The sequence below is a fragment of the Pan paniscus genome, chromosome 8 (genome assembly GCF_029289425.2).
Source record: "Pan paniscus chromosome 8, NHGRI_mPanPan1-v2.0_pri, whole genome shotgun sequence".
Lineage (NCBI taxonomy): Eukaryota > Metazoa > Chordata > Mammalia > Primates > Hominidae > Pan > Pan paniscus.
The window spans coordinates 36,015,861-36,030,430 of record NC_073257.2 but is presented as its reverse complement, the minus strand read 5'-3'; the positions used below and the strand labels follow the sequence as shown (position 1 = coordinate 36,030,430).

Below are 14,570 nucleotides of genomic sequence, written 5' to 3'. Positions count from 1 at the left end.
TAACTGAAGATCTTTATTTTGAATATCAAGGAGTTTTCATGTTAAATGGCCTTTTTTAGTTGATATTGCTCTGCTTTAATAGTTTTTTCCAAATATGATGAAAAAACTATGACATTTCAAAACATCAGAGTGACAGTAGAAACCACCACCACTGCAGTACTAATAATGAGTAACATTTCTTGAGGGCTTACTGTTGTATGAAGGTTCATTCAAAATACTTCTAAGTATTAACACACTAAATTCTCACAGTAAGTCTATGAAATGGGGACTATTATTTTCCATAAGAGGAAACTAAGGCACAGAAAGGTTTAGTAATTTATCTAATGTCACTTAGCTACAGTATCAGTCAGGATGCTTTCAGCTACAGTTGACAGAAACTGCCAACAATTGCACTTACTCTGTGACATTACAGGGAGACTGGAGGTATGACAGGTTTCAGAGCTAATTGAGTCAATGGCTGAGCAAAGTCATCAGTCAAATTTATTTCCATCTTTTTTTTTTTTTTTGAGACAGAATCTTGCTCTGTCACCCAGGCTGGAGTGCAGTGGTGCGATCTCGGCTCACTGCAGCCTCTGCCTCCCAGGTTCAAGCGATTCTTGTCCCTCAGCCTCCCGAGTAGCTGGGATTACAGGCACGTGCCACCACACCCAGCTAATTTTGTATTTTTAGTCGAGACGGGGTTTCGCCATATTGGCCAGGCTGATCTCAGACTTCTGACCTCAAGTGCTCCTCCTGCCTTGGCCTCCCGAAGTGCTGAGATTATAGGCATGAGCCACTGCGCCCAACCTATTTCCATCTTTTTTGAAAGCTCATCATCTATGCCCTGGCTGGCCCCCCTTGTGGTCACCTAGTGACTGTGCCAGTTCTTGGCATTACTTCCACCCTTGGCAATGTCCAGAGACAAAGAAGAAACCTCTCCTCTGGTGCCCCCTTTGTAGGAGTCTAAAAACCTTTCTTACTAGGCCCCAACAGACCCTTCCTAATGTCTCCCTCTTCAGACCTGGGTTCTACACCCATCCCTGGACATCCACTGCCAAGCAGAGTGGGATAACTGTGATGGGCTTAGCCCAGCTTAGAGTTATACTTGGCACTGTGGATATGGTCAACTTCATCTGAGTTCTGTGGGGGACAAATCTGAGGTTTGGCCAGCATGCAAGAAGAGGGGAGTTGCCATGGGGTGCCCCGCATGGGGGTATGCTCTCGTCAGCAGAAGAGGTGGGATAGAAGCACAGACATTCTGCCTTTGGCACCTACACTGAGAAGTCTGATAATTCTACTTGGGCTTTTGTGGTTCTCTTATTTTAGCTGACATTTTAGAAACAGTTGTGGTAAGTTTGATCAAATTGACAGAGTGCATCCAGAAAATTGCCTTCTTAATGCTGTTTGAGATCCCTATCCTTAGAAATCTGTAGAAGGAATTTACAAACACTTGTTCCTGGCCTATTCACATTTTTCAGGAATAATGCTTGAAAATCAAATATAGGAAGGTGGTATGATCATCTTAAAGAAGCAATTCTCAAACTTTTTGGTTTCAAGACCTCTCTGTAGTCTTAAAAAATTATTGGCACCCTCAAAGAGATTTAGTTTATGTTGGTCCTATCTATTGATAGTTGCCAGATTGGAAATTTAAAAGAAGAAAATTAAAATATATTGATTCACTTAAAATAAGGATAAATCAGGTATGTGTTAATAGAAATACCATGTTTTATTTATTTTATTTTATTTTTCTGAAACATGTGCTCTTTCTGTTGCCCAGGCTGGAGTGTGGTGGTGCTTTCATAGCTCACTGCAGCCTCAACCTCCTGGACTCAAGCAATCCTCCTGCCTCAGCCTCTATAGTAGCTGGAAATAGCATATTTTAAAGAAAAACTAGCTGTATTGTTCTAAAACAAAAACTTTCATGAGAAGAGTGTCACTGTTTTACATTTTTGCAAAGCTTTTCCATGCCTGGCTTAATGGAAGAGAGCTGAATTCTCATAGCTGCTTCTGTATAATCTGTAGCCTCTGGAAAACTCCACTGAACATTTGTGAGAGAATGACAGTAAAAAGACAAATAAAATCTTAATACTATTATAAAATTAATTTGATCTCACAGATTTTCTAATAGAGTATCCCAGAACCCCAGGGGTCCTCGGCCCATACTTTGAAAACCACTGTCTTAAAGGATTTCTGCTGAATAGGCCTACGCATAATCTAGAATTATTTCCAGCAGTAGCACAGGCAATAACAGTATGGAAGATATTAAAAGCAGGTATATAAATTGATCATATCTCAGAAAAGTGGAAATCAGATGAGTAACCGTAGAGCAATATGCCTCAGTCCAGGGAATTTGATAATCTCATTATCTTCATTAGCTCCAGATCACAAGAGCTAATTCAGAGGCTTCCTCACCTCACCAACCTCTTAGAATACTTAAAATACGATATGATTTACACAAAAAAAGACGCACTAACATCTATTTCTAAGAAAATATCTATGACATAAAGCACATTTCATTTCCTTTGTTTTCAGACTTAACATTTCAGATGATTTAAAGATTGGCTTTTTCAGCACAGACCATGCCACTCAAACTGATTCCAGTGAAATACTGTCAGTAAAAGAATTGAGTTCATCTACGCAAAAGTTAGCACAGGTAAATCTGAATTTGTTCTGAAACTTCTGAGATAATTTTTGGCGTTAATTGCCTTCATGTTTCTTTCATAGACAAAAGTGAAATAATTAAAATTTTTAAAATTTTAGCATCTTTGACAAACAGCTGAATGATAGCTGTGCTTTAACAAATTATTAATATAAGCTACTAATATTTATGTCATACTTACATATGTTAATTTGTTTAATAAAGTATTTTGTTACTCTGTTGGAAATTCTTTTGACATCTGTGAACATTTTCTATTTATGACACTTTAAAAAATTATCAAACATCTTTGCATATATAATGAATAACTGTGTAACCCACCATCCAGCTTTGTCAAATTTTGACATTTTGTTATATTTTCTTTGATTTTTTTTTTTTTTTTTTGAGACAGTGTCTTACTTTGTCATCTAGGCAGAGGTGTGATCATAGCTCACTGTAGCCGCCACCTCCAGGATTCAGGTGATCCTCCCACTTCAGCCTCACAAGTAGCTGGGACTACAAGTGCATGCCACATTGCCCAGCTAATTTTATGTATGCTTTGTAGAGATGGGATTTTGCCATGTTTTTCAGGCTACTATTGAACTACTGGGTTCAAGCAATCCACCCACCTCAGCCTCCCAAAGTACTGAGATTACAGGTGTGAGCCATCGTGCCTGGCCTGGATCTTTTTTGATTGTAAAGGAACATAGTATTGCATGTACGTTGGAGATCAAGAGTTATTACTAAAAACCCTAATCAATAAAGCTGTTACATGAGGTAGCATACCACGATAAATACTCTTGTCTACCTTGATTTTGTTTTTACACTTGGAAGTCGTTCTATATTGACACATAGAGTTTCCTCATTTATTTCACAAGTACATTAACATCACAAAATGTGCATCATATATTTAGCTTTCCATATTGATGGACATTTTGGTCATTTCTAATATTTTACTGTGATGAATAATCCTGCACATACTCATATGCCAGTAAATCTGTGATGTAAATTCTTAAAAGTGGAATTTCTGAGTCAGAGGATGTATGCATTAGTCATTTTGAAGGAGATTGCCAAATTGCCCTGCATAGAGATTTTACCAATTTACACTCCCGCTAGTAACTTTTGAGGATGTCTCTTTCCTACATATTTGCCAATTTATTGTCTTCTTTTATACTTTCAGAAACATTTTATGATTTTATTCTTTCGTAACTAAGTGTGTCCAAATGACCACGTTCTGGTCAATAGGATTCACATGGGAATGGTCTGTGGCAGCTCTGGGAAACCTTCTTTGAGACACGGTTCACATGCGCCCTCTGTCACTTCTCCCTTCACTTTTTCCCTTCCTGCTACTTTCCATTCCCCTTCCCTTCCCCCTTCCCTTCTTCCCTTCCCTTTCCCTTTCCTTTCCCCTTCCCTTCTTCCCTTCCCTTCTCCCCTCCCCTCCCGGTTCCCCTTCCCTCCAGGTTACCCTCCCCTCCCCTCCCCATCCCGGTTCCCTTCCTCTCCTTTCCCGGTTCCCTTTCCTTCCTGTGCCGGTTCCCTGCCCTTCCCGGTTCCCGTCCCGGTTTTCCTCCTTACTCTTCCCGGTTGCCTTCTCTTCCCTTCCCGGCTCCCGTCCCGCTTCCCTTCCCTTCCTTTCCTGGTTCCCTTCCCTTTCCGGTTCCTGTCCCGGTTCCCTTCCCGATTCCTGTCCCTGTTCCCTTCCCTTCCCTGTTTCCGTTCTGGTTCCTGTCCTGGTTCCCGTCCCGTTTCTCGTCCCCATTCCCTTCCCCTCCCGTCCCGGTTCCCGCCCGGTTCCCTACCCTTCCCGTCCCAGTTCCCGTCCCGGTCTCCCCTCCCCTTCCTCTTCCTTCCCGGTTTCCCTCCCCTACCCTCCCTTCCCTGTTCTCTTCCCTTCCCTTCCCGGTTCCTGTCCCGGTTCCCTTCCCTTCCCGGTTCTCTTCCCTTCTCGGTTCCTGTCTCTGTTGCCGTCCCGGTTTCCTTCCCTTCCCGTCCCGGTCCCTTCCCTTCCTGGTTGCCATCCCGGTTCCCATCGGTTCCCATCCCTTCCCTTCCCGGTTCCCGTCCCCCGTCCCTTTCCCTTCCCCGTTCCCTTTCCGGTTTCCATCCCGGTTCCCGTCCCTTCCCTTCCCGGTTCCCGTCCCTTCCCTTCCCGGTTCCCGTCCCGGTTCACTTCCCTTCCCGATCCGCCGCTCACATCCCTTCCCGATCCCCTCCGTTCCCGGTTCTTATCTAGGTTCCCGTCTGGTTCCCTTTCCGGTCCCCTCCCCTCCCTTCCCAAGGTTTCCCTACCTTTCCTCTACCCTCCCCTCCCCTGCTCTCCAGGTCTCTCCACCCCTCGCCTCCCTTTCTGTACGCTCCTTGCTTTCCCTCCCTTCCCAATTTCCCTCCCCTTCCCTTTTTTCCAGTCCCCTTCCCTTCCACCTTCCCTTCCCGGTTCCCGTCCGCTTCCCTGTTCCCGTCCCAGTTCCCGTCACGGTTTGTTTCCCTTCCCGGTTCTCGTCCCGCTTCCCTTCTCTTCGCAGTTCCCTTTCCGGTTCCGTCCCGGTTCCCTTCCCTTCCCAGTTCCCATCCCGGTTTCCTTTCCAGTTGGTTCCCCTCCCCGTTCCCTTCCCTTCCCAGCTCCTGTACTGGTTCCCATCCTGGTTCCATTCCCAGTCCCCTCCCCTCCCTTCCCCATTTCCCTCCCCTTCCTGGTCTCCCTCCCCTTCTTCTCCCGGTTTCCCTTCCCTTTCCGGTTCTTTTCCCTTCCCATCTCGGTTCCCTTCTTTTTCCCGGTTCCCTTTCCTTCCTTTCCCGGTTCTTGCCCCGGTTCCCTTCCCTTCCCCCTTCTTCTTGGTGTGTCCGGAGTTGGTTCCTGCCGCTGCGTTCGTGGTCTCCCTGACTTCAAGAATGAAGCCGCAGACTTTCTGGTGAGTGTTACAGCTCTTAAAGATGGCACGGACCCAAAGAGTGAGCAGTAGCAAGATTTATTGTGAAGAGCCAAAGGACAAAGCCTCCACAGCCTGAAAGGGGACCTGAGCGAGTAGCCACTGCGGGCGGTGGCCAGCTTTTATTCCCTTATTGGCCCCGCCCATGTTCCATTTCTGTCCTATCAGAGTGCCCTTTTTGCAGTTCTCCCCGCAGTTGGCTACTTTTAGAATCCTGCTGATTTGTGCATTTTACAGAGCGCTAATTGGTGCGTTTTACAACCCTCTTGTAAGACAGGAAAGCTCCCCAAGTCCCCACTGGATCCAGGAAGTCCAGCTGGCCTCACCTCTCACCAGTTCCCATCCTGGTTCCCTTCCTAGTTCCTGTCCCGGTTCCCGTCCTGGTTTCCTTCTCTTCCCTTCCAGGTTCCCATCCCAGTTCCCTTTCCTTCCCGGTTCCTGTCCCGGTTCCTGTCCTGGTTCCCTTCCCTTCCCTTCCCTTCCCTGTTCCCGTCCCGGTTCCCTTCCCTTCCCTTCCTGGTTCCTGTCTCGGTTCCTCTCCCTTCCTGTCCTGGTTCCAGTCCCAGTCCCCTCCCCTCCTATCCCCTCCCCTCCCTTCCCTGTTTCTCTCCCCTCCCCTCTTTTCCCGGTTTCCCTCCCCTCCCCTTTCTTCCTGGTTTCCTTCCCCTTCCCTCCCTTACCAGTTTCCCTCCCCTTCCCTTCCCGGTTTTCCTTCCTTTTTTCCTAGTTTCCTTCCTTTTCTTACTTCTTCCGCTAGAGCATGGATCCTACTGTTTGGACCGTGAGGTTGAAACAATATACAGCAGAGTAATAAGACGGAAGAATCTTAGATCATTTCACCTATTGATTGCCAAGGTAGATTTCTAGGGAGAGAAATTAACTTATTTCTCATTTATGCTTCTGTTATTTCGATTTTTTTTTTTTTTTTGAGACAGAGTCTTGCTCTGTCGCCCAGGCTGGAGTGCAGTGGCACGATCTCAGCTCACTGCAACCTCCACCTCTCAGGTTCACGCCATTCACCTGCCTCAGCCTCCCGAGTAGCTGGGACTACAGGCGCCGGCCACCACGCCCGGCTAATTTTTTATATTTTTAGTAGAGACAGGGTTTCACCTTGTTAGGCAGGATGGTCTCTATCTCCTGACCTCGTGATCCATCTGCCTTGGCCTCCCAAAGTGCTGGGATTACAGGCGTGAGCTTTATTTTTTGAGACAGAGTCTCACTCTGTCACGTAGACTGGATTGCAGTGGCAGGATCATAGGTGACAACAACCTTGACTTCCTGGGCTCGAGTGATCCTCCCACCTCAGCCTACTGAGTAGCTGGGACTACAGGTGTGTGCCACCACAGCTGGCTAATATTTTTTTCTATTTTTTTGTAGAGACAGAGTCTCAATATGTTGCCCAAGCTGGTCCCAAATCCCTGGCCTCGAGTGATCCTCCTGCCTTGGCCTCCCAAAGTGTTGGGAATACAGGCATGAGCCACCAAACCTGGCTATTTGGATTTTTTGTTATAGCTGAACCAAAATCTGATACAAATGTTAAATCAGATTAAGGATGTCTTCTTCTATTTCTAATTAATAAGAGGCATTTAAAAAAATCATGTATGACTGGGTTTGAATACTTTTCATGGACTTATTGAGATGATCATGCACTCATATGGCTTTTCTCCTTTATCTGATGATGTGGTAAAATTTGGTTTTTGAATAGTAAACCATCCTTGACTTCCTGAAATAAACCTAATTGGATCATAATATTTCCTTTTGCATTTCTGCATTATTTGCTATTATTTTATTGAGGATTTATTTTCCTCTGTTTTAAGCGAGATTGCCCTATAATTTTTTTCTTTTCTTTTCTTTTCTTTTTTTTTTTGAGACAAGTTCTTGTTCTGTTGCCCAGGCTGGAGTGCAGTGACAATCATAACTCACTGTGACCTTGACCTCCTGGAATCAAGCAGTCCTCCCACCTCAGCCTCCTGAGTAGCTGGGATTACAAGAGTGCACCACCTTGCCCAACTAATTTTTAAATTTTTGGTAGAGATAGGGTCTTGCTACGTTACCCAGGCTATACTCTATAATACTCTTTTCTTACACTATTGTTGTTCAATCTTGGTACCAAGATCACAGTATCCTCATAAAATGAGAAGTGTTCCCTAGTCTATTCTCTGGAATACTTCACATAAGATTGGGAATATCTATTTCTTCAATGTTTGTTAGAACTGGCATGTAAAACTGTGCTTATTTTTATTGCTATTGTTATTTTGTTATGTATGTATTCCCGTTTTCTTAAATATTCTGGGTCACTTTTGATGTTATGTTTTTCTATTAAAGTATTTATTTTTGTTAAATCTTCAAATTATTGGTATAATATTTATTGTCTTTTATTATTTTTAAGTATTGTATCTGTAGTTATAGTCCTTTTTAAATGTTTAATGTTGTCTGATATTGTCTGCATATCTCCTCTCTTTTTTCTTAGTGACTCTTGGCAGAATTGTCTATTTCATTATTTTTTATTTCAGACACTCAATTTTAGGATGTATTAATCCTCTATATTGTATCTTTATTTTCTAGTTCATAAATTTATTTCCCTATATTTATTATTCCTTATTCCTTTCTGTTTACTCTTTCTTTCTTTTCTTTTTTTCTTTCTTTCTTTCTTTCTTTTTTTTTTTTTTGTTCGTTTATGAGACAGGGTCCACTCTGTTGCCCAGGCTGGAGTGTAGTGGCAGAATCATGGCTCACTGCAGCCTTGACCTCCTGGGCTCAAGTGATCCTCCTGCCTCAGCCACTTGAGTAGCTGGAACTACAGGCACACGCCACCACACCTGGCTAATTTTTACAATTTTTTGTAGAGATGGGGTTTCACTCTGTTGCCCAGGCTGGCCTCAAACTTCCGAGCTTAAGCGATCCTCCTGCCTCAGCCTCTCAAAATGTTAGGATTACAGGTGTGAGCCACTGTGCCTGGCTTTTTTTTTTTTTTTTTTAATCTCTTGAGTTGGATCTGGGTATCAATTAGGATAGCATATAGCTCTGTGTTTAGAAAAAACAACTGCATTGGCTTCATAAAATATCAAGAGGTATAGAGTTAGAGAATCCAGAGTTAGTGCAGTAGCTCTCTGATTTGTGTGATGTAGATTCATTTTATCTTCTCACATCTCCACCATTGGTGCCTGACTTTTGCTGCCCTAGTTCTGATCCAGTAGCAAGATGGCTGCTCCCCTTCCAGCTTCCATGGAAGGAGAATATGGGAGAAGTAGGGAGGAGTGGTAATAGGTATCTTAGGAAAGCAAAAACTTTCCATAGAAAGCCTTGCCATATGTTTCTTTGGCCGTAACTGTATCACATGACCACTTGAACTACAAGGAGCTATAGAGAAGTATTTTAGCTGCGCACATTGCTGCCCCAGACAATGTCATGGTTCCATCAGTAAAGAAGAACCATGATGCCGGATATTGGGCTGACAGCTACCAATGCCTATAGATCATAGATTTTGAGGCTTTCTTCTTCTCTTTTATAGGCAGTTAAAACTACAAATTTCCCACTAACTACATTTTTAGCTCCTACAAACTTTGAAATATAGTATTTTTATTAGTATTTAAATTTAAATACTCGAATTTTTCATTTGTTCATTTCAACTGTATAATAAGAAAGTTATTAAATTTTCAAAGATGCTTTTTAGAATATTTTTATATTGCTGATTTTTAACTTCAGTGCTTTCTTGTTGGAGAACGCAGTCCTTGTGCAACAAATTATCTGGTGTTTGTTGCAATTTGTGTTGAGGCTTTGTGTGAGGTCAGTCTTTGTCATTGTGGCATAGATGCAGGAATTTTTTTTTTTTTTCTCCCCCGAGATGGAGTCTTGCCCTGTCACCCAGGCTGGAGTGCAGTGGTGCAATCTCTTCTCACTGCAACCTCCACCTCCCAGGTTCAAGCGATTCTCCTGCCTCAGCCTCCTGAGTAGCTGGGATTACAGGCGCATGCCACCACGCCCGGATAATTTTTGTATTTTTAGTAGAGATGGGGTTTCACCATGTTGGCCAGGCTGGTCTCAAACTCCTGACCTCGTGATCTGCCCACCTCAGACCCACAAAGTGCTGGGATTACAGGTGTGAGCCAACGTGCCTGGCCAGGAAATTTTTAAAAATCTGTATTTATTAATTGGATTTATGTATTTTTTCTATATGAAGGCTTTGGCCATATTGTCCATTTTGTTCAATGTTAATTTATCTGTATCAACATTCTTTGGGCTAGTATTTACCTGGTAAATCGTTCTGATTTCTACACTGACATTATTTCTGTGTTGTGTCTTAGATATATCTCTTATAAATTGTATATAGTTTTGAAAAATCCAATCTAATAATTTCTTTTAATAGCTAATTTATTCTATTAGTATTAATTTTGACTACTGATAAGTTTGTATTTTCTGCCAATTTCTTTTTAAATTTCTCTTTATCTTATTTTTCTATACCTTTTTTCTCCTTCCCTACTCTCCAATGATTGTATTAACTTTTCTTTAGTTTCTATTCTCTCCTCTACTAATAATTAACTATTTTATCTTTATTCTTTTAATGATTAATCTCAAATTTGAACATTCAACAGTTGACTAGAATTTGTAATTTCTACCGTACAGTACAAGAAATGTAGAACCTTTATCTCTAATTGTGTCCTTCTGTCTTTTTTATTATTATTATCAAGTATTTCAGTTGTTTTCTCCTAATATTTTTGCAGTTAACTCTTCATATTGTTTTATGCAATTAATGCTTGTTTAGATTTACTCAAATTTACCAATTTCTTTGCTCATCGTTCTTTCCCATATCTCAGTACTTCTTTCTGCGCTTAATTTTCATTATTTCTAAAGATCTTTTGACCCTTTGTTCAGCAAGGATTATAGTGTACTTAGCATTAATATTGCACAACTTCATGTAAAACGCAATAACCTTGTAACTGTTTACCACCCTCCCGTCTTTTATGCTGAGTATCATATGTATTGCATCTATTATACATACATTACAAACTCATGATGTTTGCTTTAAACAGTGCTATAAATTTTAAGCTAATAAGAGGAAAGCTAGTATTTTATATGTACCTAGATATTTACAATTTCCTTTGCTCTTTATTATTTCCTGAAGATCTAGCTTTCCAGCCCAAATTATTTCTCTTTAGCCTAAAAAACTTTATTTAGCTATTCTCCTACTGTAGGCAAAGAATTTCTGTTTTATTTAAAATGTTTTTACATTGAATATAGAATTCCGGGTTGACAAGTTGTGTTTTGTTTTGTTTTCTCACTTTACAATTGCTCTGTAGGCTTTAATAGTGTCTAAGAAAATAACCATTATTAGTCATTCCAAATGTTATTCCCCTGTATGTAGCTGTTTCTTTTCTGTCTGCTTTCAACATTTTCTTTTAATCTTTGGTTTTCAACAGCTTTATTATTATGTACCTAAGTGTGGTTTTGATGCATTTATCCTGCTTGGATAAATAAATTAAGCATTTACAATCTGCATGTTTCACCAAATTTGGGAGATTTGGAGCCACTAAATATATCTTCAAATATTTGTTCCACCCCACTTTTTCTATCCTCTCCAATTACTTGTATGTTAGACTTCTCATTATTAACTCACAAGCCCCTAAACTCTGTCCATTTTGTAAAATTTTAAAAATCTTTCTTCTTTCTATTTTTTATTGATACATCTTCAAGTTCACAGTTTTTTTGTGCCATCTTTGTTCTTCTGTTAAGTACTTTCAGTGAAGTTCAAATTTTGGATATTGTATTTTTCAATCTGGGAATTTGTTTTCTTTATCAAAATTTTCTGTTTGTTGATATTTCCTTTTTTCATTTATTACCCCATATTTTTCTTTGCTTCATCATGCATAGTTATAATAACTGCTTTAAGATCTTTGGCAATTCTGACATTTTGGTAATATTGGAATTGGTTTCAATCATCTTTTGTCTTGAGACTGAATCACATTTTCCTGTTTTTTTTTTTTTTATATATAATCCAAGTAATTTGGATTATATTGTGGACAGTGTGGATGTTATCTTCTGGGTTCTGATATAGTCCCCTAAAGAATGCTGAAGTTTTTTTGTTGTTGTTGTTATTGGTTTTGTTTTTTTGTTTTTTGGTTTTTTTTTTTTTTTTGCACACAATTAACTTGTTTGGATTAAAACAGAAAATTATATCTTTTTTTTTTTTTTTTTAGCAGCCCAAATCTTGGTTTTGTTATATTATCTCTAGCTGGGCTATTTGCAGTCTGCCCCATGTGTGTATCTCTCAGGGATGAGCCAGAGGTTTGTTCAGAGGTAGGTTTCATTTTTGTTTTTTGCTTTTTTGTTTATGAGACAGAGTCTCCCTCTGTTGCCCAGGGTGGAGTGCAGTAGCACAGTCATAGCTCACTGCAGCCCTAAACTCCTAGGCTCAAGTGATCATCCCATCTCAGCCTCCCAAGTAGCTGAGACTACAGGCTACACACCACCACGCCTGGCTAATTTTTAAATTTTTTGTAGAGATGAGGTCTCACTATGTTGCTTAGGCTGGTCTTAAACTGCTGGCCTCAAGTGATCCTTCCTCCTTGGCCTCCCAAAGTGCTGGGATTACAGGCATAAGCCATCATGCCTGGCTTGTTCAAAGTTTTTACAGTGATTTTAGAGTTCCCCTTTCTGATTTTTTTTTCACCTGGGACCCCACCCAAACACTGTCACTTAACCTCTCAAAGTCTTGATATTCTCACCTGTAAAATAAAACCTCCTATATAGTATGAGGATACTAAAATGAAATTCTTCCCAGGATGCCAGTACACCAGGCATCAAGTTCCAAACTAACTGTGAGTTAGAAACCATTTGCAGATTTTGCAAGGGGAATGTTTCACATTAAACAAATGTCTCTCAGCTTTTGAATCAGATCAAGGACAATAAAGAAGGTCAGGGAATGAAGAGAAAAAACTGCCGAAGCGGACTCTAGAAAGAACTATTGCCATGGTTCTTATGGGAGAAGGGCAGCAGAAGCAATCCTCCTCAACTCAAAGCTAGGAAGGCAGGCTTCAATGGAGCTTGAATGCATTTGCTGCTATTAGAAGACACAAAGGACTGGTGCTTGACTCATGCTTGAGGAAGCCAAAGGGGGCTGTGATGAGAAGATAGAATGGCTTGATTGGGATCAGTCTGCACTTCCAGAGTTATTGGGGTAAAGGATGTGTAATTGTTTCCCGTAAACCATATGTGGCCTTGAGAGAGAGAGAGGTGAAACCAGTGTAGGGTCATTTTGGGTCCTGTCCAGGAGAGTTATCTGGAAGAACAAAGGACCCCTAACAGCAGGGAGAAGAAAGAGGTGAACTCTAGATTCATAGAACCTGAGGAAGGAGTAGCAAGTGACCACTCAGAGTAGAGAAGCATCTGCTTAGGTCAAGATATAGCTACAAAAGAGAGGGTCCCAGCAATCAGAATCTCTAGAGAATCTACATCAGTGCCCAAGGGAAGAAGAGGAGTTAGTTCTCCTGTCCTGTAGCACCATGGTGAAGCCCACCCCACCAGATAGGAACATCCTTGCCCCTCTATCACTGCTGCCTTGTTGCTTGTGGAGATACAGCCACTCGGGTGCTGGTGAGGAGGTGAGCAGAGAGAGCTCAAGGGTGAATCACTCTTTTTCATTACTCTCAGCTTGGAGTAAAGGGAAAAACCTTATGAATGAAGTTGGAAGCATTTTAACTCATATGTGTGTATATATATATATTTATTTAGACGGAGTCTTGCTCTGCTGCCCAGGCTGGAGTGCAGTGGTGCGATCTTGGTTCACTGCAACCTCCATCTCCCGGGTTCAAGCTCCCAAGTGGCTGGGATTACAGGGGCGCACTGCCACACTTGGCTAATTTTTTGTATTTTTATTAGAGACAGGGTTTCACCATGTCAACCAGGTTGGTCTCAAACTCCTGACTTCAGGTGATCTGTCCACCTCAGCCTCCCAAAGTGTTGGGATTACAGGCATGAGCCACCTCACCTGGTAGTTATATTCTAAATGCTACTCTGAGGCTGTATTTGTAGCCATGTAGGACTATGTTCCCATGAATGAATAGAGAAGTCATGGGATTTTGTCGTTTCCATTCAGAGCAGGGGAAGATTACATAGAGAATATATATATTTTTTAGATCTCTCTTTTTTTCTTCTTTTAAGTTTTTGAAGAGCTGGAGTCTCACTCTATTGCCCAGGCTGGTTTCAAACTCCTGGGCTCACCTGAGTTTCACCCACCTTACCCTCCCAAAGTTTTGGGATTACAGGTGGGAGCCCTAGTGAATACATTTTAAATAGATGGGGGCAGATAAAAATACATTGTGTTTTGATTATTACAAATGGTTCTTAGTCAACATGCTGGTTACATATTTAAATGCTTGTGCTAGTAGATTCTCAGCAAATGATGATTCTTGCCTCTCTTTTCTGATCTGAAATCCACATCTTGAGAACTATACCTTTTGAGGTATGACAAGGCCAATATTAACACAGATATTTTCTTCTGTGTGGGAAGAAACTGCTAGGAAACTCTTGTCTTTTAGTCCATCATCATATCTTAGTTTGGCAAATTAATTGTCACTTTGAAAGCCTGGCCATCTAGGATGGAATTACTGGAATTCCACAATGCATACAATCATCTTAAAAATCAGGACAGACCTCTGACCAGGAACCCAGCTTATATGTCCAGAACCAGAGAATGAATTGGAATTTTTACACAGAGGACCTTTACTCTCTATCATAATGTACATTTTTTCCATTTTAATTTAATGTGTGTATATGTATATATATTTTAACTTTTAGGTTCAGGGGTACATATGCAGGTTTGTTACATAGGTAAACTCATGTCACAGGAGTTTGTTGTACAGATGATTTCATCACCCAGATACTAATGCTACTTCCCACTAGTTATTTTCCCTGATCCTCTCCCTCCTCCCGCTCACCACCGTAAGTAGGCCCCAGTGTGTGTTGCTCCCCTCTTTGTGCACATGAGTTCTCATCATTTTGCTCCCACTTAGCAAGTGACAACATGCAGT

At 41.4% G+C, this 14,570-nt stretch overlaps 1 protein-coding gene across 7 annotated transcripts in view; it reads left to right on the top strand.

The window, feature by feature from the left end:
- Nucleotides 1-14,570, top strand: part of C8H10orf67 (chromosome 8 C10orf67 homolog) — a 155,727-nt gene that overhangs the window by 9,717 nt on the left and 131,440 nt on the right. For 5 of the 7 annotated variants that reach the window (XR_008619891.2, XM_034930112.3, XM_034930113.3 and 2 more), the window contains exon 2: nt 2,512-2,632. The exons of 1 other annotated variant lie outside the window; for it this stretch is intronic. Coding sequence is in view for 5 of the 6 variants with exons in the window: in XM_034930112.3 (XP_034786003.2) it covers nt 2,512-2,632 (121 nt within the window). In the remaining variant the exon portion in view is untranslated. Of the gene's footprint in view, nt 1-2,511; nt 2,633-11,311; nt 11,839-14,570 lie in introns of those variants that run through there. One more of the 7 variants, XM_063607290.1, reaches the window with a different exon arrangement.